We start from the raw sequence: 22,497 nt of genomic DNA, 5'->3' as shown, positions 1-22,497 counted from the left end.
TCTTCATTTTCAAATTGCATTTTACATGTTTGAAAAATAACCTAAGATAGAATCATATAGAAAAATTTCTGTCCATTTAGAAAAATAATATACGCACACCACGTAAAACCAGAAGAACTCAGTGAATGAGGATGTTTCTTATGTCTACAATACCTGATAAGGATACTACCATAGTGAGGAATATTAGGGGCACAATGGAACAGCTCTCCAATACCATGACCACAATATGATTTCACCTGCACATTTAAGCAGAAGGATGAATGTCTAGAATTTAAGATAACAGCTCACTTGAGGAATAATAGCTGCCATTAATAAAAGTATTTACCACAGAGAACCCAGACAAGGATGCATGTCGATTGATGACTTCCCCAACCTCACGAAAGCGAACTCCAGGTTTAACTGAACTTGACAGAAATTTTTGTCTTATTCTTACATGTATGCAAGCATGAACACGTTCTACCATACATTTAAGATTGCAAATCTCACTAGCACAAAAGAACCACTGCTCCTTTTCCAAACAAAAGCATTAAAAAAAAAACATAAAAAACAACAACATAAACAAGCATCCTGCTGACAAGAATCATGAAAACGGGAAGATTAACAATGACTGTATAGGTAAACCAAACCGTGAAGGAAACTGTAGCGTGCACAAGAAGGAATACTTGAGTTCGCAAGTAACCCTATGGGTAATACTTTAGTTTGCAAGCAAACCTATCACCAATTGGTGAAAAACAGCGAGAATAATGCTATACCTGGGTGAAAATAGCCCCATTACGATATATTGCGGTAGGAAATCAAAGCCAAACAATAATGAAAACAAGATACAAGAGATCCTCAATTCGAGAGGAGGATCGTCTCTACCAAATCTCTAGACAAGAGAGTCTAGAGCCCAAGTCGCCAAGGAACCCTAATTGAGAACAAATCAAAACATAACCCCTCCCTAAACATCTCAGGCTCTTCAATAAAAACTTTCCTAATCTAATTTCCCTCCAAAGCCCTAGCCGCCGCCTCCTTTTCAATTAGAATTCAATTGAACTAGTGGGACCCTCAATGTGGGCGGGTAAGAACAATGGAGGCGGACAGATCACGCCTCCTGTAGTAGACTTGACCCGGCCCAAGGGCGGCTGGGCGCCTGGGCCGGTTCAGGGTGAACCGGCATAACAAAAAAAAACTTATTAGCTATCATGTTATGACCTCCAACTTTATGCTTGATTATCACAAACTTTTTTTTTTTTTGAATGAATGAATGAATGAGCTCCTTAGCTTAGATGACCATTTTTTCTCAAATAAATTACATAAGCAGTCTTTTCTACTGGTTCATCCAAATCCACAAGAGTTAATGGTTTCTTTAAGATTTCTTTGCAAGAAATATGGGATTTCATTCATTTTGCTCTTATTGTAACATCTGAAGAAAACTATTCAAGCAAAGCATCTCTGGACAGTTTCAATTTCTCTCTTATATGTTTGATTTCTAAGAAAGATGATTGAAAGTTGAAACCTTCTAGAGGAATTCAAACCGATCAATTTGCTAAATGGAGCTTTGAAAATCTTCATCAAAGTGCTTGCTAACAAAGTCAAAGTTTTTCTTTCTAACATAGTGGATATCTCTCAAGGTGCTTTTATTGCTAGTAAGAATCAATATTGATTGAATTTTTGTCAATCATCATTTAAATCCTTCAACTAACAAGTAGAAGGGGATTTTCCTGTCAAGGTTGGGATTTTGAGAAGGCATTTGATAGTTGACGGGAGTAATGTTATTTCTTCCCCCTTTAATTTATCTTTTGGATAATATATTCGATAGCTTGTGCGGCTTTTAAGAGCATTGTCAATGGAGATATTAATAAAAAGTTAAAAATTTATAAAAGTCCTAAAAAATGGACCATTTCTCCACTTATTTTCATCATCAAAACTAATATTCTTTACAAAATATAAAAGGGAAGGTTGGACGGATAGAAAATGGCAGCAATGATAGTTATGATTCTTGTCTTGGGGTCCCTTCCCTTCATTTTGCTTGTATTTTTTTTATGGGCCACGATCTCTCATGCTCCATGAGAAATCCAAAAAGGCTACTCTGAAATTTCCAGTGAAGAGGCAAGGATGAAGCTGCAGAAGAAACACAGCTAACAATAGAAGTGGAGGATCCAGACAGTGTGAGGTGCAAATACGTGGCTCTCGCTGTTAAGTTCAGGATTGGCATTAAGTTGACTGTAAATAGAAAAGATTACACAAAATCCATGAAATCCAAATTAAAAAAAAAAACAACTACAAATAGTTGAGAAAAGATTGCTGTTACAGACAAGGCTGGCACTCTAGTGAGTCAAATAGAGATCTTTTAGTTTTGTTTTTTTAAACGGGCTACCCTTTTTAATTTTTTTAAGGGTAGTTACAAAATTTTCCACGCAAATGCAGTGGGACATCATAGTGCATCAAAAATTAACTATTACGTGGAAATCAATCACAAACGTCTGCATTGCGTAGCAGTGCATATCTTGTTGAAGTAAAAACAGTCTTTTTTATTTAAATATTCTGGTAAAATCAGTTCATAGTAAATGTAAGTTCAGCCAAAGAAAAAAAAAACCACTCATACATAGTAGATATTAAAAAGCTAAAACAATTGTTGTAACAAATCAAGTTAGGAACTTAGGGCACACTTGATTAAATACGAACCTTCTAATAAAACCATAATAAACAGTAACCTCCTAAATTACTTAGAAATAAGATCTCTCAAATATTCTAGCATTCAAAAAAGTACCTATAGAAATGGCTTTCTCCAAGCATTCATATGTGCAACGGACAAGCCGCTGGGACTCTTCATCCACATTTCCAACGAAGTATGTTTCGTTCAGATCACCTACATATTCATTTGACCATTAAATATTAAAAAATCTTTTGCCCAAAAAAAAAACCATCATCAAAATGACTAATAAAAGATTCTTACCATGAACACCTTTGTAATACACAGTTACATCAACATTAACAATGTCGCCATCTTCTAATCTCCTGAACATGATGTCTTTAGCAACTTTCCAGCATAAATAAGGATAGAGAACAAAATCAGCAGGACAAAAATGAAGAGAACATTTTTTTTGCCTTTGGTACCCACATTTTATTTACCACAGCATAAATAAAAAATGCTATATAAAGCAGTCGATTTAGGCATAGAAAGGATAGCTATTAAGCCTACTTGTTTCAAGATATATCTTACTAAAACTGCAGAAACACATTTTTTACTGTATTTAGCAGTACATTTACCCATAAAAGTCCATCGAAACATGTGAGTTCGACCAATTGAATTTGAAAATAAGGCACACAACTCATTAAGTGAGGAAAAAAAACACACCTAGCATCGGGAATACCATGGCAGATGACCTCGTTAACAGATCTGTACATTAAAAGAACATAACAGCAGTTAAGTGGCTGAATTTTTAAGGAAATATGCTAAAGTATTTGAGTGTGAAGGTCATACGTGCAACAAGATTTTGGAAAGAAATGATAATTTAGTGGAGACGGATATCCACCTGGCCACAAAAAAAACAAAGGTAAAATGCAGATCAATTGATGTAAAGTTAAATAAAGCATATACATAAAGAAAGGAAAAAAAAAATCAAAATGATCCCTAAACTATTTTTGAGAGGCCATCCTAGTCCTAGACTATTGCAGGTACCCATTTTGATCCCTTAACTCTTTGAAATAGATCCAAATTAATCGCAGCATCAAAATTGATGTGCAAATGGACAGAAAGTTTACGTGGGAGATATTTCTTGACGGTTAAATCTATCAAATAATTTTATACTATTTAATAAAGCATTATTGTTATTTTTTTAACTATTATTAAAACCATCCATTCTTTAAAGTGGGTTGCCCCGCCAAAAGTTGAAATCATCGGGCACTTGCAGCCAACAAGGTTGACAAGCAACTGAATGTGAATTACAAGGGGAAACTAACCCAAAGACAAGATTCATTGCTTACCCACGTCTCTTCTGAGGAAAATTCCCATGGAGGGCATCAGGGATGGACTTGGGAAGTTTTTTATTCCCAAGCATATATTGTCGTTGCATTCATTTCTTCTCTATACTACTCTCAGTATCCTCCGGTGAGACACGATATACATAGTAGTTAGCCTCACTAATCCCATTCTAAATGTAATGCTTGACACAATCTTTATTCTCCATCGACTGGTATTTGTTCTCTGTCCACTACTCGTTGACGATCTACAATCTCCTTCTCCTATAAAGCTTCTTGTTCAACAAGGTAATGAAATTAGGGTTACAATAAGGAAAAAAGAAAAATACAAAAGACAATGATGCCCTTTAATCCTACCTCTCATGTGAACTTTCCATCCATTTACACATTAATTCTAATGTGAGACCCTTTTGGATCAATTTTGAAGAGTTCAAGGACTAAATTAGTCACCCCCCCCCCAAAACAAAAATCTCCTCTTCCTCTAAGAAATCTAAGGACTATTTTGAGCTTTTCTCCAAAAAGATATGTATTAAATCCTAGCCGTCCCTTGACACTTGATCCCACAGCTAGGATGAGAACCTATGAGAGGCTCACCTAGATCATGCCTATCTCTATTAAATCTCAGCCATCCCTTGACAATTGATCCCACGACCAGGTTGGGAATCCATGGGAGGTTCACTTAGCTCACGTCGATCTCCTTCCATATTTGAATAACTGATTTAGGAAAGATTAAATTAGAGCAATTATGCATGATTTTGTATTTATTTTTTTATTAAGATATCTTGTATAGACCTATAAATAAAGATAATTTTGTACAATAAAATTAAGCATTTTAACTCCCCAATGCTCTGAATTTAACATGGTATCAGAGCCTAAAGAGATATAATCCGTGAGTTTCACCACCAACCTTCATTACCATTGCCATTGTGAGATCGGCTATCGTGCCTTCATTATCGGCCTTCTCTTGTTGTTGCAACTACTCTTATAATCAACGTAGCCTTCATTGCTACCCTATACCTTGTTGGCTTGATTCATATAGCATTCATCGCTATCCTTTTCTGCCAAAATGTCTGAAGCTAATTCCTCCCAAAGCTCTATGGAGGACTCTATGGTGCACCAAGGAAAAGTAGATCTCCAAAATATGCAAACTTCTTATCGCTTAAATGGGAAGAATTACTTAAAGTTGTCTCAAAATGTGAAGACCAACTTGAAAGGGAAAGAAAAGATGAATCACCTCCTTGGGGCAGGACCAAAAGAAGAAGATCCTAATTTTTGGGCATGGGATGAAGCAAACTCCATGATCATGTCATGGTTGTGAAATTCCATAACTCCAGAAATTAATAATACTTTCATTTTCCTATCTTACTACAAAAGGCATATGGGATGCCGCCGGGTAAACCATCTCAAAAGCTTAGGATGTTGCACAAATCTTTGAAATTAAAGTCAAGGTGAAAAACACAAAAAAAGGAAGTAAGATCATGATTGAATATGCCTTTATACTTCAAAGCTTGTGGCAAGAACTTGATCACTACAAAAGCATAGAGGCCAAGTGTCTAGTAAAAAGCTTTTATTGAGAAAGATAGAATATAAGAATTTTTTGCAGGATTAAATACAGAGTTTGACCATGTTAGAGTTCAAATCCTTGGAAAAGATGAGACACCCTCACTAAATGAGACAATTTCTCTCATTCATGCTGAGAAAAGCCGGCGAGGGGTGAGGTTGGAACCAAAGGTTGTTGAAGGTTCAATAATGATGATAAGCCAAAGAGGCATCATTGAAGGAAAGATGTAAAGATTCCTCAAAACCTAAAGACAAAGACTCACATTGATGCAGTTATTATAAGAATTCAAGACACACCATGGAGCCAAGATCCAAAGTTTAGAAGCTAGACATCATCCTTAACTCCCAATCATATTTTTAGACTGCCTGAACAAACCCTCATTCCTTAACTAAAGCACTTATTAACTGCACTAGTGGCGTTGGATATGCACTATAAGGATGATTGGACTATTTTCATATATCATGTCCTACCCAATGATGCTATCAGTGGAGAACCCTCGAAGTTCCCCACACAAGAGCGGGTAGAGTTGATTCAACTTATCCAACTTGGTTTACGTATGTTTTTTTTCAGTAATAGGGAATTGTAGAGAACCTCTTTCTCGTCAAACTTTCTTGTTTGAGAATAGGTGTTTTGTATAAGAACTTTAGAGCAAACTAATAGAGCTGACACTCATTCATATACTATTTTGTGGTAGTGTATAAATTTTGTGTGTGTATTTAGAAAGCTTTTTATTGTGCATTTGATAACCTCCCATATGGCAGTTACAGAATATATGTCCACACATGTAACCAAAAGCAGGTATGAGGAGATATGACACAAAAATTATGGACCAAACAACACCTGAGAACTAAGAATATTGGCCCGAATGCTCAACCAACTAAGTACTAAGCAAATAACCAAAAAAAAACTTAAAATTTCTAAAATGCTAGCACTAATTAACCATTATCTAACATCATAAATAAAAAGTTCATGGGAAATGAGAATAAACTAACCAGCAGCAATAGTTGCTTCATGCACCACTTCATCAATTTCATCAGTTGTTACTCCTGGTCGAATGAAACGAGCAGCCGCATCCAAAACCTCCCTTGCAATCTAAAGATCACACACCAAAAATAAATGAGAAATAGAAGGTACCTAAAGAGTACCAAGATGATTTTGAAGGGGTTTTGGGACCAGTATGGATCTATTTTAGAGACTAAGAAAGAAGTTAAAATCTTCCCGTCTTTTAAAAGTAATTAAAGTAAGTTACATAATAGACCTAACAACGTAAAAATAGTGGTATCAATTAGAGTCGAGAAATGTTCTATCAAATTATTTGTGGCTACTTGGATCTCCACTAACACAATGATGAACTGGATTAAATAATAAAAATTAAAGACTATGCTGGAAATGCTGAAAGATATTTTACCAAAATAAAAAGATAACTGATGCATTTCAAATCTACGTTAAAAATATCAATTTATGGTATCACTCTTATCCGATTAAAATTTGACACTTTATTTAAATTCTCACAAACAAAGTTGATGCATTCAATATTTTAATTATTTAAGTTTTATTGTATTATGAACAATATTAGTTGTGTTTTATTTTTGTTTATGCTATCCTATGATGGTTGGGCTTCCAATGATCATGGTAGGAATGTGCTAGGCATGGCAAGCCTTGGGTTTGCTTGCTTTTGGGTCCACTTCGTCCTTGGGCTGCTTGCTGATTTTTATTTTTGTGTGGTGGCTGCTCTCGGGTATGGCCTTGGTTACTTGGTGTTGAGCTTAAAAAAAGTGATGGGTTCTACTTGGTGCTAGCTCATTAATGTTGAGCTGAAGTTTAGCTCAATGATTGGGGGATTTATTGCACTTCCTAGCTCATTAATTCAAAAAGGTTTGCTATTAAATCTTGGATTCATTTTGGAGTGGACTTTGCCCCTTCTTCTCCCTTTGTCTCTTCGGTTTCCTCTTGGCCTTTGCTGTTCCCGTGGCCCCTGGCTGTTTTCCCGTGCTGATGCTCCGTTCTCTGTGCTGGCCCCTCGGTTCCCTTGATGGCTGGGTTTCCCGTGGTTGCCTGCTTGGTTTCCCGTGGCCTTCTCCTCTCTATTTCCTGTACCGAATGGGGGTTGCTGTGTTGTGGTTGCTGGCCTTTCATTTCACTAAATCTAATTGGTTTTGTTGGAGGTGTTATGGCAGTTCGGTTCCTCTCTTTTGCCTGTAAAATAGAGATGTTTTGGCATGGATTAGGTTGTTGAAATTGTGATTAAAAACTCTACAAAAAATCTGAGGGTTTCTTCTTGGAAAAGCTTGAGAGCTTGTTTCATCCCCTTCTTCTCTTCTCTATTTCGTTTTGGCTTCTAACCCCCTTCTTCTCTACGCAAGTTCCACTCCACTTGTATCCTTCTTCTTGAGCTTTGGAAGTGTATGTTGGCTGAAATTTGGAAACATTTGCCGGAGGAGTTTGGAAAGGACATTGGACTCTTTTGCAGTGGTGGACCCTTGGTTTGCAAACCTAAGCACAATTTTCTTAAATTCCTACTTTTGTTGCATGTGAGGAGACCGCTAGACGGTTATACTGAGGATATTATTTTTATATTTTTATTATGTTTTCTTTCGATTTGGCTTTTGTTTTTCCTAAGTTTGTTTGGATGTTTGCAAGTTACAATTGAATTGAGTTCGGTTTAAGTCTTGTCCTAGTATTCTCCAATTTGTCTCTTTTCTCTAGACTTTGCTTGCATCAAAAGTGCGCATAAGCATAGTCTTCTATCAAGTTTTCTGTCTTTCCTTTGTCAATCAGCTAAGATGATTTGATGTATTTTTATGCAGATGATATCAAGCAATGCTTCAAAGTTAGCATTTCATATTTTCATGCGTTTTCAAAGTTAAAGCAATATGTGCTTTGTACAGATTATAAAAAATATATTACGAAAAATACACAAGCATTGCTTTTCAGACATTGAGATTAACATCAATAAAAAAACTTCATATGCTCTCAATTTGATCTACCCATGGTTTTGACATTTAAAATTCCAAAAGAAACCCAAGCGTTGAAGAAGATGGCCGAAGGAACTTGGTAGTCTTTCAAATCTAGTCTCAATGATTGAAAGGATATTTAGAAGTTTCATGAGCATGTCTGGCCTGAGGGATCTTATCTCTATTGCTGAACTTGAAAGACTGAGGTATTGTGATTAGTATAATCCACACACATCCTCCTCTTATCACCACTTTACCAGGCAATCATCAAACCATATAAAAGTACAACAATTGATAATAATTTCACTTTAAAGAGATTAATATTGATGAAGAGAGATTTTTAAAAAAAAAAATTAGAGCTCCCATTATCAACTACAATACCCACATTATGGCCAATGGATTGATAGGAGACTACGCTCCTTCATGATAAGAAGTCACAGAAGATAATGGAATTATTAGAGCATGACCTTTCTTGGTGTTCACTCCCCAAGGGTAGGAAGAAAACATGTTAGTTTCCATCTTGCTTAATTTCTCTTTTTTTTTTTTTTTTTTTTTTATAATTTTTTTGTGGTTTTTTTTTGTCATTTTATAATTATTATGGTGCGTGATTCCCAAAATATATCAATATTTGCACAGGTATTCCAGCCTTAAGGAAATCAACCTAAAAAGCTTTGTTAAATGCTTCCATGGTCTCCTTGAGTTGATAAGAAGCCTCATTAGTGTGACAGCAGCTACTATGAATGTTGTAGTATTGGTTCTATTTTCTTTTGTTTAGCTAGAGCAGATTAAGCCACTTAACACATTTTCCATTTGGTATAACCAATAAGACAGAACAAGATGTACTAAGCAGCATGTTGATGTTGTTGAGAAAGATCTTGATCTTTAGATTGGCCATTTTGACACTTTGTGATGGGGGCATCCGAGTTTGGAAAGTCTATCAGAGACGTAGTCATCGATCTACAACCACGATTGAGTCAATGTATTTCTAAGTCATATTATGTATTTGTCTTTTATTATGTTATGTTGTATTTGATTTATTACTTTTCTGCTTTTACCCCTTAAGGGAGGTCGTGTGTAAGCCCAAAGGGGCATTGTCATCTTTTATTTTGAGTCCTTTTGTACAAGGCTATATATAGCCCTTATGTTCTCTTTTTCATGTTTAATGAATGAATAAATAAAAATTCCATTGCTTGAGTTCTTTGTGAAATCTTGAGAGTGCTTGGGAGAGAAATCCCTAGGAGAGGGAAATCGGATCACCCACCAACCTTGGAGACGGTCGGGGTCATGGTTCTTCTTCTTTCTCGATTTTCCCTTTCTTTTCTTTATCACCTAGCTACAGGCCTATGGTCTTCCCAAACCCCAAAGTCGTCAGCCACCTAATCTATCCACACCCCTCGCCGGACTCACCCCATTGCCACCCACTCCCTCCCACCGAAATTCACCCCAATCCCTCCACCTAGCAGTCAGCCCTATCCCTCCCATCTTCCCTCCACAAATTCAAACCCCCTCTTGAATACATTCTATAAGTAATCACTCTTAATTTGTGAAGGTTTGATTTCAAATTTCAAAATAATTTGAATTTAAAAATTCTTTCCTAATTTAGGAAATCTAGTTAAGGAAAGTTCCAAAATTAAATCCTATTTGAATTTCAAATTATTTGGGATTTAATTAAAACTTTCCTAATCTCTAAATCCCAAAATAGCAACCCAAATCTCTCCCCACAATTCCCTCCTAGCCCTTGAAGCCTCCGGCCCCTTATTAAATCCCTTGAGATTTATTTCCAAATCCACTAAGCCCCCTCTTGGAAATTTATTTCCAAATCCACTAAGCCCCCTCTTGGAAACAATTTCCTAATTCTCCTCCACCTCCTTTGACCAAGATCCCCTAAGCCCCACTTATTAATTCCTTTCGAAAGGAGAATTTCTCCTTTTGGAATTAAATTAAAACCCTACCCTCCCCCTTGCCGCTGGCCCCTCTCTCCCTTCTCCATCCTTGATTATTTTAATCAAGGGGATCAAGTAGGCAGTTGTTTGAATTAAATTCCCTCCACCTCCATCTCACAAAATCTGAACCTGAATTCCCCAAGCCTTTCCCCCTTAGCTGGCCACCTTCCCTTACCTTCTCCCACTTGGATTCTTGGGAGAAACCCCTTTCTTTCAAGGGAAAGCAGAAAGGACAGCAACGAAACACCTCCTACAACACTTCAACGCAACAAGATCGATGCATGGCCAATCCCGATCTTGATTTCGGCATTGCCTACGACGAGCAAGGTTTCATTCACATCCTTCACTCCACTTTTTTCGACGTCAATCCGGAGATCGACAACATTGTCGAGGAATACGTGGAGCGCATCCTAGATACTCTCACCGAAGCCATAGAGGAGCAGCTTGGTGCCGTTCAATGGTGGATTACATCCAAGCCGTGACAAAGATCTTCCAATCTTCCTCTTGTACTTTCATAGTTGAATTCTCTATTGTGGTTTGAATTTGATTCATAAAGGTCTTGTTCACCTATCTCTGCCAAGCTTAGTAATCGTAGGTATTGAGTTTAGCTTTCTATGTTTCTAATCTCATTGTTAGCCTAGAAATTTTGTTGAAAGCTACTTAATTTGCATATTATTGAAATTCTAAGGTGTTTTGATAATCCAAGTGTTTGGCATGTGATTTGGCCTAAGCATAGCCACCCCTCTTACGTTTTCGTTTATCGTTTTAATTGCTAATAGTTTTAATCTTAATTCTTTTATTCAAAAAATCGTGCAAGTTCTTATCGCATACAATTAAAACATTGTAGTCCTGCATCACTTTGAGTGTGATTTTAATCCCTCTTATTAGCCATTTTTCTTAAATTCTTGAGAGAGTTATCATTTGTAGGAGTCGACAGCTTCATTAATGGATGATTGTGGATTGAGGATAGTTTGGTAATTTTGATGAAGTGTATGGTAGTTAGGAGGTACTTCATCATCATGATTCGTGTTGGAGTAAAATGCCCTTTAATTCGGAGCACTTTTGTCTTCCAGCTAATTGGATGATTGTGGATTGAGACATGTCTTTAGGAATGGTGTTGGACCATTATACTACTACGGGTAACGAAAGGACATATTAAGCCTTAGGTTTTAAGATCGGTCTTGGAAATGATCTGATTTGGATGGTTGGATCTTAGAAGAAGCATAGATATTAGTGTTAATCTTCTACAGCTTAATTGAAGTTCTAGCATGGATCTTTAGATGATCTAACAATGTAGATTTAGAAGGATCATTATCTTACCATTGCACAGAGATGGTTGAAGCATGACCTTGGCACTCTTGATCATATGGAGATGGTTCATCTCAATATCACAAATTTGTTAAGGATGCATCAATATTAATATAAAATACTAACTAGTTCCAATAATTATCCAAGAATCAAGCCATTCATAAGCAGCTAACAATGAGAGAAGGGTAGATGCCATCAATTAGCAGAATGGTTCAAATTTGGACTTTACAATGTAACTAACTAATATGATGTGTACTATGAATGCATGCAAAAGAATTTGAGAATTCGCAAATCACAAACAACCAATTTTTTCAACTGCATCCTTTCTTTAAATATAAATAGAAAACATGAATTAAAACCCAACCTATACAAAATGAACGAAAGAGACTGAGAATTTTAATATGGATTTAGAGATACATAAAATTAGTAACTAAATGTAATTTCATTTCAACAAATTAAATTTCTAAGATGTAATTTTTTTAAGAAAATCAAGAGCGCTAATCAAGCCAATATCAAATTTTATAGATGAAATAAGAACAAAGAAGTAAATTATCAAAAATAAGAAAATTAAGCCTCACACTAGTACAAAGAGATGTTTCTCCTGAAATTAGGTAGTCACGCTTATAAAACAGTTGATGGAAGTGCACGTACAAATTCACTCACAAATTGAAAACTAAAAAGAGATTTTATTCCACCCAAAGTTCCAAATTACATGTTTCTGAATAGCTACATAGTTTCCCCATCCCTTGTGCTAGTATATGGATCACAAAGGATCAAGTCAACTTAAGTTTATTTATTATAATCGTAATTTGAAATTTCTAGAAGTTCTTATCCACAGTTGAAACAACCATCAAGTTGTGAAAATAAAAGACCTCGAGCCTCGAAGGAAGAGGAAGTAACAAATAAAACCCTCACGTCATAAGATTTGGATAAGCTACCAAAACCAAAAGACATAATACCCCTAAAGAGGCATGCAACACAAAACTCATTGGCAAACGGGTAAATTTTCACAACAAATACTGCACCGTCTCTTAACACCAACAAGATAATCATAGCCATCTCAATACAATAATCTTACTAACCACGACAATTCTTTATGTAACCTAAACTAAATTGAATCAAAACTGAAAATCGTGTCAAACCATATAAATCAACATAATGCTAGAAATTAAAGAAAACCTCTCTTGGTCATCACCACTAGCATGTTCTTACTGTAGAAATAATAAAATAAAATAAATTAAACAATAAATAAATAAATAAGAGTACTTAAAGTGATGCTTCTGAAATATAAATGCAAAGATTTTCAATAAAAAGTAAAAGTGGCTTGGACTTCATGGACTATGGCGTTCAAATGATGAACTCACAATTCTAACCTAATATAGTAACATTCTATGGTAAAATGTAATTGAACCTTAGAGAACCAAGATAATCTTCAATGCTTGTCTTAATAAATCATTTTATAAACAAGACAAATCCAACAATCATCCTCAAGTTGCATAACTCAACTCCAAATTCGAGCTCACAACTAATCCATTATGGCTTATACATATAACATAACCATGAAATCCATAAATATGCTTGCGTTCGATTTAAATTGCAGTAAATTTCAACAAAAGCATCAGTAGTGATACACTAAAAGAAACATTATAAAATTAACTGAGATTTTTCATAATACAAGTTCGAATCAGCTTCTTAGGGTTGTGTTTTATCCTAAAAGTTCATCGTCGTCTTCTGACTGCTTTTATTGCTCACATCAATGGTCCCAATTTGAGCGTACTGTATACAGCAAGTATCATTTTGGCTCTCAAGTCTTGAGTTGGGAGATATAGAAGCACACAATATTTATGTCATGATTATTTAACAAGTTTTACGCTAGTTTTCAAATAAAAACATCGACAGGGATCATAACCAATTTGGGCAACCACTCACTAAATAGCCAATTTGGGCAACCACTCACAAAATATTACTATGGGTAATCACAGTCAGGGAAAGATTGAACGCTGCAACCCAACAATATCTTAACACAGCAACTTGAACTCGTATCCAAAAAGAAAAACATTAAGAAAATCAGGAGAACAAACTTACCCGACATGTTTCTCTCATTCTTTCAATCTTGTCTGGCGTCTTTATCTTTAAATATTCACATGCCAACATAATAAAAAACAGAATTTAACTTGGATTATACTTCAAAACTCAATTTAATCAAAATCTTAGACATGCTTACTTCCACTCTACTCTGCAAGTCACTGCTTGGTTCGATCTTCGGGATTCCCTGAAAGCACATTAATTACAACTTCCAGTTCATTTTTTGGGTGGTTCTTATTTTTCAACAAAGAAATACAGAGCCAAATCACTTTCTACTATTAAACAAAGTGTGGATGCCACAACTTCACTTTCCAAGAAATATACTACGAACAACAAGGACTTTTAAGGTGATATAGAAAGCATATTGGCACCATATCTCATGAATGGAAAGATGCAGATCAATAAGTAAATAGATGCAAGTACTGAATACTAACAAATGTAACTACCAAACAACGAATTTCTGAAATAGGTTTATGTTAACATAAGACCACCACGATCATGAAAAGTGACTTGAAGTTGGCATACATTATCAAACAGATTAATGTGCTTCCTGAAAGAAATAAACCTATAGAAACGAAGTAGAAACTGGTTCTTCTTCATGGTGGACCATCTAAGTAGTACAAAAGAGGGTAAACAGAAAATAAAAAAGGATAAGCAGTGAAATCCAACTGAACGTCAGAAAAAACAATAGAACTTCAGTTTATACACAGTAAAGGGATTGGGTACACTTGCAAATACTGTTAGCAGGAACATTTACAATTCTTCAAATACAGGCACAAAATCTAACAGTAAACTCAAGCCATACACCTTACAATCACTAGTAAAACATCCTAGCATGCAAATAACAATTGGATGATACATCATAATGTCTTCACTGTGTGATCTTCACTAACCCTTAGGAATGTAATTAGGCGCCACAAGAGAAGGATTAGAAATTTAGAACTGCATGCTGACTGCAGCCAAGGAAACATGAATCATCATCATAATAGGCCTTACCTCGATTATCTAGGTTCGGCTTTATAAGTTTTCATTCTCGGTTCATTTCTGTTAAGGACTGCAAGAGGTGCTAAATCTATTTGCACAAATATTGACGGACAAATTCCAAGGAACCATGAATAGTCTTGTGAGGTGCCAAAAAAATCAAAAGCATAAAATTACTTGCACAAGACATATAAGAGGTGAGCAAATACAACAACAACAACAACATCAAGCTTTTATCCCACTACGTAGGGTCGGCTACATGAATCCTTTTTCTCCATTGTGCCCTATTAAAAGTCAAATTTTCGTTTAAATCTAATAAATAAATATCATTTCTAATATTTTCTAACCAAGTCTTTTTAGGTCTGCCTCTACCTTTCTTAACATAAGTCAAATCTAATAGCTCTACTCTCCTAACCGGGACATCGGAAGGCCACCGTTGTTGTGCCTTTCATAAGAGGTGAGCAAATATGGTGGGAAAAAAAAACTTATGTATTATTGCAGCTGCTGATGGTGTGATAAATAATACAAATTAGTACAGTATGAAGCAATCTACAATTTCTATCATTCTCTCAGCATTAACAATTTAGGCAACAGATACAAAGGAAAATGACAACCTGAAAGAATAATGAAGAAGAGATTAAATTTATTGACACAAATGTAAGTCATTATGCATAAGTTGCACTAAATCATTGATACGAATTTGAACTACTGAGACACAGGAAAGAAAAAACAAAGAAACTATACATCAACTGAACTCTGACAAGGGATGCAAGGCACTTCAAGTCCAAGAAAACATAGTTTATATATTTTGAAAAGTAGTTAAAGTAGCATAGGGCAAAAGAACCTATAAGATCGAAAGGTTAAGTCAGCTCACATCCATGGCCCAATCAGGTTTCTCAATCGCCGCAGGCACCACTCGATGTTTTGATATTGGATATGGTCGTAGTGTTCTGCAAGGATATAACTACACATTTAAGTATATATATATATATATATATATATATATATATATATAATTAGAAAGTAAAATCGGTGTTATAAATAGGTAAAGTGAATTATCATTCAGTTATCGACAACATCCTCAAGCAATACTGAAAATCATTTAAAAGATGAGCATTGGATTCCACTAATTTAGATAAAACGCAACTCCTGAACCCTAAAATAAAGCTATTTGAATTCAACAAGGCTGTTTTAGACTAGGAGAGTGTCCGTAAAGGCATTGCGAAAACTAAAAGTAAAAGAAACAAAAAAGTGCACGCAAAGGCATTGGGAAAACTAAAAAACAACCAAGTGCTTGAGTGCAAAAAAGCTGCCATAATCCGGATGTGGAAGAAATAAAGAATGGTGACTTCTGTGTTACATAGCAAAAGCTTTTTTTTTTTTTTTTGAAATTTTTATTTAAAGGTTTCTAAAACAACCCAAAATGTTGAATTGAAATTTGATAGCAGAACTTGATGGTTTTATGAGTTGTATGTTTGAAGATATAGAAAACTGGATGCATAATGAGATAATTCCTAGAAAAATGGTATTAGCAGTGACAGTATAAAGTAAGGAGACCTCCATTTAACTTCATATATGCCTTTCTTTTTTCTCACCATTCACTACTGCAGAAAGAATGGTGAAATCCATAAACCTCAATGCTGAAAACAAAGAGTTGGATTGTTCTCAGTTAAAGATGTTTGCATTTTGCTCATACATTCACGGAACTAACAGTAATGGACTATGTACCAATAATGTTAGCAGCTCTGCCAGCAGAAATTTCAGGCTAAAAAAACTAAATATGCATGCTGAACCTCACTTCAGTTGTCACAGGTCATAAGCCTGTAAAAGCTCACACCTTCCAGCCATCATAGGTCAAAAACACATGTGAATGACTTGTCATGGGTCATGAGTACAGCAAAAGCTATAAATTCTATTTGAATAGCTGAATTCAAGTCTAAAGGAACTCAAACTCTGCATGCCTAATGCTAGTTAGTCATCAATCCAAATGAACTGCCTTTAACAACAATTCCTTCTTATCACCCTTGCACTTGCCCTAGCTCTGCCACCTAGCCCATGCTGATTTTGTTCACGAGCTCACCTGCATCACTCGGACCTCTGCGGTTAGCCACGCTCATCTCTTCATGCACATGTTGCTATTCGATCGAGTTGAAGTGCGTGTGCGTGTACTTATGTGCTTCCCAGTGGTGCACCCACCTCCACTGTGGAGCATTGTCCTCTATTTGTTGGCACATATGATGTCCGTGATCTCGATGCTTTTGAGGATGCCCATACTATTTTAACATGGCTCTATAATGATCTAACTTTTTCTCTATTTCCATGACCAACATCATGCATCCGTGCTCCCACTAACCCCAGATCTTCACCTGGCATCCATTTCATCCATTCATCAACCGTTCCCCAAGTTTCTCCGCATTGTGATGCTTCTCCTTTGAATGCTACTACTAGAGCCTTTCCATCTATGAGATCTCCATCACCTTGTGTTCCATGATCATTTGTTGAAGCCATTAGTGGGATAAAAGTCACGTACCTCTATCTACTTCCTCTTGCTTCCCCACTCATTTTTAGGAATATCATGTATCTACTCTTCACAAGTTATCAATCCCATTTCAAGGCAAACTTACTCTCATTTTATATGATGAGGAGAATTTTGAGTTAACTGTGCCATTTTCCACATCCCTGGTTGGCAAATTCTCCCAAGTTCACCTTAGTTTAGAGATTATTTGTTGATTCATGGCCAACCTTCAATTGATTGAAAGTTATAGTGTGGGACATCTCAAGAATCAAACTATTCAAGAATTTTTCTCTTGAAGAACATACTATGTTGATGAGTTCCTAATGCGGATGCTTAAATAGACATCTCAATTTAACTATTTTATGAAACCTCCTATTACCTCAATTTGAGTTATTCTTCACATCTACTAATTCAGTATTACAATTAATCCATTTTGTACTCTCTTGGTCCAGCTTTGGCAAACCACTTTAAGTGAATGTATCTACTGCTAGGCTTTCTAGGTTGAAAGTGGCTAGGGCTTTGGTCAAATTGAATATTTGCTCTCCTCTTGAGAAATAAACTTGAATTAGATCCCCCTCTAATTACTAATGGCAAAATGTTCAGTTTGAAGGTATTCCCCTTATTAATCTTCTTGAAAAATATTTGGTCACAACTTCACAAAATGCTCCGAGGCACATTCAAAGCTGTAGAAACCTAATAATTATAGGCAGTGGAGATCTTTCCTTTGATAAAATTCTATCTCCTAATATAATGATGAAAGTTTCATCTACTTCTGATCTAGTTTATACTTGAAACTTAGAATCATGCCTTGGTATCAATGCCTTCCCAAGTTGTTATTGCAGTTCTATAACTCCTCACATGATTTGTAATTCTATCCCTTCAGGGTGATCCAAACTCTCTTTCTGGCCACTATTAATAGTTTTTCTACCATAGAGGAGCTTGCAGACAAGAATATTCAAATTTTAAATGCTCAAAAAAGAAGAAAGTTCAAGAAAGTTCATCTTCATAGGCTACAAATTAGAAATTTTAATGTGTCCCCTAGGTTTTTCTCGTCTTTTTCCATTTCAATGAATTCTATTTTTTATTATTCAATTCCACTAGCATTGCTTTGTTATTTCTTTGAGTTTAACTCTTTTCATTGAATGATAATAAATCTTAGTTAATAAAAAGTTTACATCTAACAAGATTTGGTTGTAAAAGTTATGCAAATCCAAAAGGCTATCCTCATCAATAATGTAATTTTTGTGAGTGGATTATTATTTTGAGTTTTAAATTGCTTAAGTTGTTTTAATGGTTTTTTTTTAGCTCGATGTAACATGATTGTAATGAGGATGCCTATGAGAACACCATGTGCTCTGTAATGTTTTAATTTTATCGACTGATTTGATTTCCTCAACCTCACATAGTGGGATAAAAACTTGTTTGGTTTTGATGATTTGGTTTTTCATATTTAGACTATAAGCTGGTTCAATTCATCTCTCATCAGATTCTCTATTCAACACATACAATTCCATGCTTTTATTCTACAACTGATTCAGAAGGTTATTGTCATTGGGTTAATGCTGCAACAATCATCGAATTGGTGAATTGGCACTATTGTACAAGTCAACTCCCTATTGATCGGCTCTGCTTGCTTGTTGATTGGGATTGATTAATTGTTTATTTGACCAGTTGTTGATTAATTTCCTTCTATAAAAAAGATTTGCAGTATACCTTGGAATTACGCTTTATTACAATTTTTTTTTAAACGCTTTATTACAATTGTTGTTGTTCTTTATGTTCACAATTTTGTTTCCTCTTAAGCGACTTTCCTATTATAGCAGGAAATCAAAGGATGGTATATTTACTTCCATTTTTGGTTGTTAAAATGTAGCTTGATTCGTTTATTGTTGGTTTCCTTCTATGCACCACCTTCTGCTGAACTAAAATCTGAAAAATTACTTTTTTTTTAATAGTAATTATCTAATTTGTTTATGAATCCTGATATAAAACTGCAGCGCAATCTGAAATTTGTCATAACCAAGATTTTGGCATTGAAAGCTTCCAGTTTTTAGCTAGATTTTATACTCAAAGAAATTACCAATTAATTATGGGTGTAGTTTTTGTTATAAATAGGTGCTCAGGATTCAAGTATAATTCAATATTAATTTAATAAATTTCATAATTTTCTCAAATTTGTAGGTGTGAGTTGGATGTAAATTTTTCGAGTGTGGTGTAAATCTAAACAACAACCTCAAAGGAAAGCTTTCTCCTTATAATAGCATAAGGCCTAAATCTTTTTTGGGGACATCTATCATTATTCTTTTTATATTACCTTCATTGTTATTGTTTTTTGGTGGGTAAGACTTGACCAAGTTTGCTACAATCTTCTTGTGTTGGAAATCCTCTACGTTACGGTTTTATTTTGATCTTTGATTTCTCATAAAATTTTAATTTTGCATGATCTTTAAATTATTGTTTGAAGCAAATTTAACACAATTTTGTATATGTACCATAATAGATGAAGTTTTGTTGAGCTAATAGTTGGTGGACAGTGAATTTTGTATCTTTCATATGCTTGTTTTGTGCATTCAGCCTAGTTTTGCATTAGGAAAATACTTAAACCTAAGACATCTGGCATTAGATCTTACGATCAAAACCACCGATTGCATCATAATGTCAACTAAAAGTAGGATGTAATAAGTAAGAATATTAAAAAAATAACAAGCTGTGCAATTCAAACAAAATTTAGTAAGTTGAGTTATAAACAACTACGACATAACTATCATAAGATTAAGAATTATATTACTATATTTGGCAGGAGGTATGAGACAGAAGTTTTTAGATTTGATAGATGGGTTGGAAAAAATTTAGGAACAATACACTTTATTTGATTTCAAAATGATTGATGGGTTGAAATGTTGCTTCTAAATCATGCAAGATTTACCCACCTTGTGACTATATATTATTCGTCTCTAAAGTATTTGTCGTCAATGTCTATTTCATTAAAAGTCTTAGATACTACAACAACAACATCAAGCCTTTATCGCACTATGTGGGGTCGGCTACATGAATCATTTTTCTCCATTGTGCCCTATTAAAAGTTAAATTCTCATTTACATATAAAAAAAGGTCAATTCTAATATTTTCTAACCAAGCTTTTTTAGGTCTACCTCTACCTTTCTAAACATAAGTCAAATATAATGCATCCACTTTCCTAACCGGGTCATCAAAAGATCGCCGTTTATGTGCCCAAACCATCTAAGGAGACTCTCTAATCTTATCTTCCATTGGAGTTACTCCAACCTTTTCATGTATATGCTCATTTCGTATCATATCTCTAAGAGTAAAGTCACTCATCCACCTGAGCCTCCTCATCGCTGCAACACCTAACTTAGTATTACCTTCTCTATTAATGGTCAACATTCTGCACCACAAAGCATTGCAGGTCTACCACCATCTTATAGAATTTTCCCCCAAGTTTGAGGGGAACTTTTCTATCACACAACAAGCCCGATGTATTCCTCCACTTCAACCATCCAACTTGAATTATACTAATAATATCCCTATCTATTTCACCATCACCCTAAACAATAGACCCAAGATATCTAAAATGTGTACTCTTATTAATGACTTGATCACCCAAAATCACAATCCCCCCACACGAACTATTAATACTAAAATTACACTCCATATATTCAGTTTTAGATCTACATCATAATGGGACTATTTTGGTTCTTATTTAGGGGATGTTTGGTTGCCTGAAAAAGAAATGTAGTGTAAAGTAAATGCAATGTAAATTAAATACTTTGAGATTGTTTGGTTGTTTGCAAAATAAATGCAGGAGAACTGTTTCCCTTATTTGGTTAGGTAGATCCAGAATAAAGTAAAAATGTTTTTTTTATATAATTTGAAAGAAATCATGGATACTAATGCAACCATCTGTTAATATTTTCATCAAAATCTCTCACACCGCCATTTTCAATTTTAAATATTTTATGCTACATTCATAAGACTCGAATTGAAGGCCTCTTAGACTTTATTTGGGATAAAATATTACTTTCTAAAGCTTCTTTTTACAACAATTTTTTTTTCAACAAATCTTTATACTAAAAAACTAATTTATAAAAAAATACAAAAAATGTCCCAACCAAAACCTTAAAAAATCCTCAAACCTAAACAAATAAAATGCGAATGAGACTTCCAAGGAAAATTTAAGGGGTGGGAAAAAAAACAAAAAGAGAACAAACAAAAACAAAGCAGAGCATAATCTTGCATATCCAAGTTTGAAAACAGTAGACAATTTCGAGCAGAAAAGTGTTAGCCCACACAAATCTCTCACATGTCATTTTCTAATTCACTCTCTGCATTCTTTAATTAGTTTAATCTCTATATATACATCAACTGTACACAAATCGAATTCATTCAATACAATTCATTTCTTCTCTCTGTTCTCTGTTCCTCTCCTCTGTTCCATTATCTTTCTAAAAGTTCATATCGTCTCTCAGAATGAGTTTTGGGCGGGGCAAAGCTGCCAGCTTTTTAGTCCCGAGGGGATTCGCTGCCCCTCGGAGAGGCACGATCAGCTCCATCATCATCATCTCTAGGGCTCGGGCTCCGCCCATTAGACTCTAGTCTTCCGTTCTACTCAGCAGCTAGGGATCTCTCCCTTTCTGAACTTGCAGGGCTCCTGCTAGTCTCTCTCCTTAGGGTTTGACTGTAATACAGAACGCAAAATTTCCCTAGTGTTGAACACAAATTTTAAATAAATGTCTGAATCTATTCCTGGAGGCAGCTCGAGGAAATTATTTTGGGCCTAAACGCATCTGTAGACAGGACCAACCGATGGCTTGCTTCCTACAGCCGGCATTGATTCTTCGACCTCAACTCTTTGCAAGAAATGCTGTAAAGCAGCAGATTTAGGGGCTGTAAGGCTACAGGATTTTAGCAGGATTTATCATAAACGCCCAACCTATATCTCACCGGGGAATAAATTAGCCTTTTAACCAGATCCAGTAGTTCGGCGGATCGACGGAATCTGCTCGAAGAACGCGCGAAATGTAGAAATTTACCTTAACAGCTAGCGAGCTCCCGTCCTTCCGATCAAAATGTCGCAACTTCCGATCCGACAGGAAAAGGGAACGCCTCGAATAAGCCGAAGGAGCGAAGTTGAACAATAACGAAGGAGCCGAAGAAGCCACTCATGGA

The 22,497-nt window shown here is 35.4% G+C and overlaps 1 protein-coding gene across 3 annotated transcripts in view; it reads right to left on the bottom strand.

The window, feature by feature from the left end:
* The window catches only part of LOC110093856 (methionine aminopeptidase 1A), a 49,002-nt gene that overhangs the window by 13,106 nt on the left and 13,399 nt on the right, over window positions 1-22,497 (bottom strand). For all 3 annotated transcript variants that reach the window (XM_020818879.2, XM_020818876.2, XM_020818878.2), the window contains exons 5-14: window positions 15,670-15,745; window positions 13,954-14,001; window positions 13,815-13,859; window positions 6,517-6,616; window positions 3,467-3,518; window positions 3,341-3,382; window positions 2,939-3,000; window positions 2,753-2,851; window positions 326-399; window positions 167-236 (exon numbers count right to left, since the gene is read on the bottom strand). In XM_020818879.2, the coding sequence (XP_020674538.1) occupies window positions 167-236; window positions 326-399; window positions 2,753-2,851; window positions 2,939-3,000; window positions 3,341-3,382; window positions 3,467-3,518; window positions 6,517-6,616; window positions 13,815-13,859; window positions 13,954-14,001; window positions 15,670-15,745 (668 nt within the window). The remainder of the gene's footprint in view (window positions 1-166; window positions 237-325; window positions 400-2,752; window positions 2,852-2,938; window positions 3,001-3,340; window positions 3,383-3,466; window positions 3,519-6,516; window positions 6,617-13,814; window positions 13,860-13,953; window positions 14,002-15,669; window positions 15,746-22,497) is intronic.

The sequence above is a fragment of the Dendrobium catenatum genome, unplaced genomic scaffold, assembly GCF_001605985.2.
Source record: "Dendrobium catenatum unplaced genomic scaffold, ASM160598v2 fragScaff_scaffold_621, whole genome shotgun sequence".
NCBI classification, from domain to species: Eukaryota; Viridiplantae; Streptophyta; class Magnoliopsida; order Asparagales; family Orchidaceae; genus Dendrobium; species Dendrobium catenatum.
The sequence above is the reverse complement of the archived record's forward strand: the minus strand, read 5'-3'. Positions and strand labels throughout refer to the sequence as shown.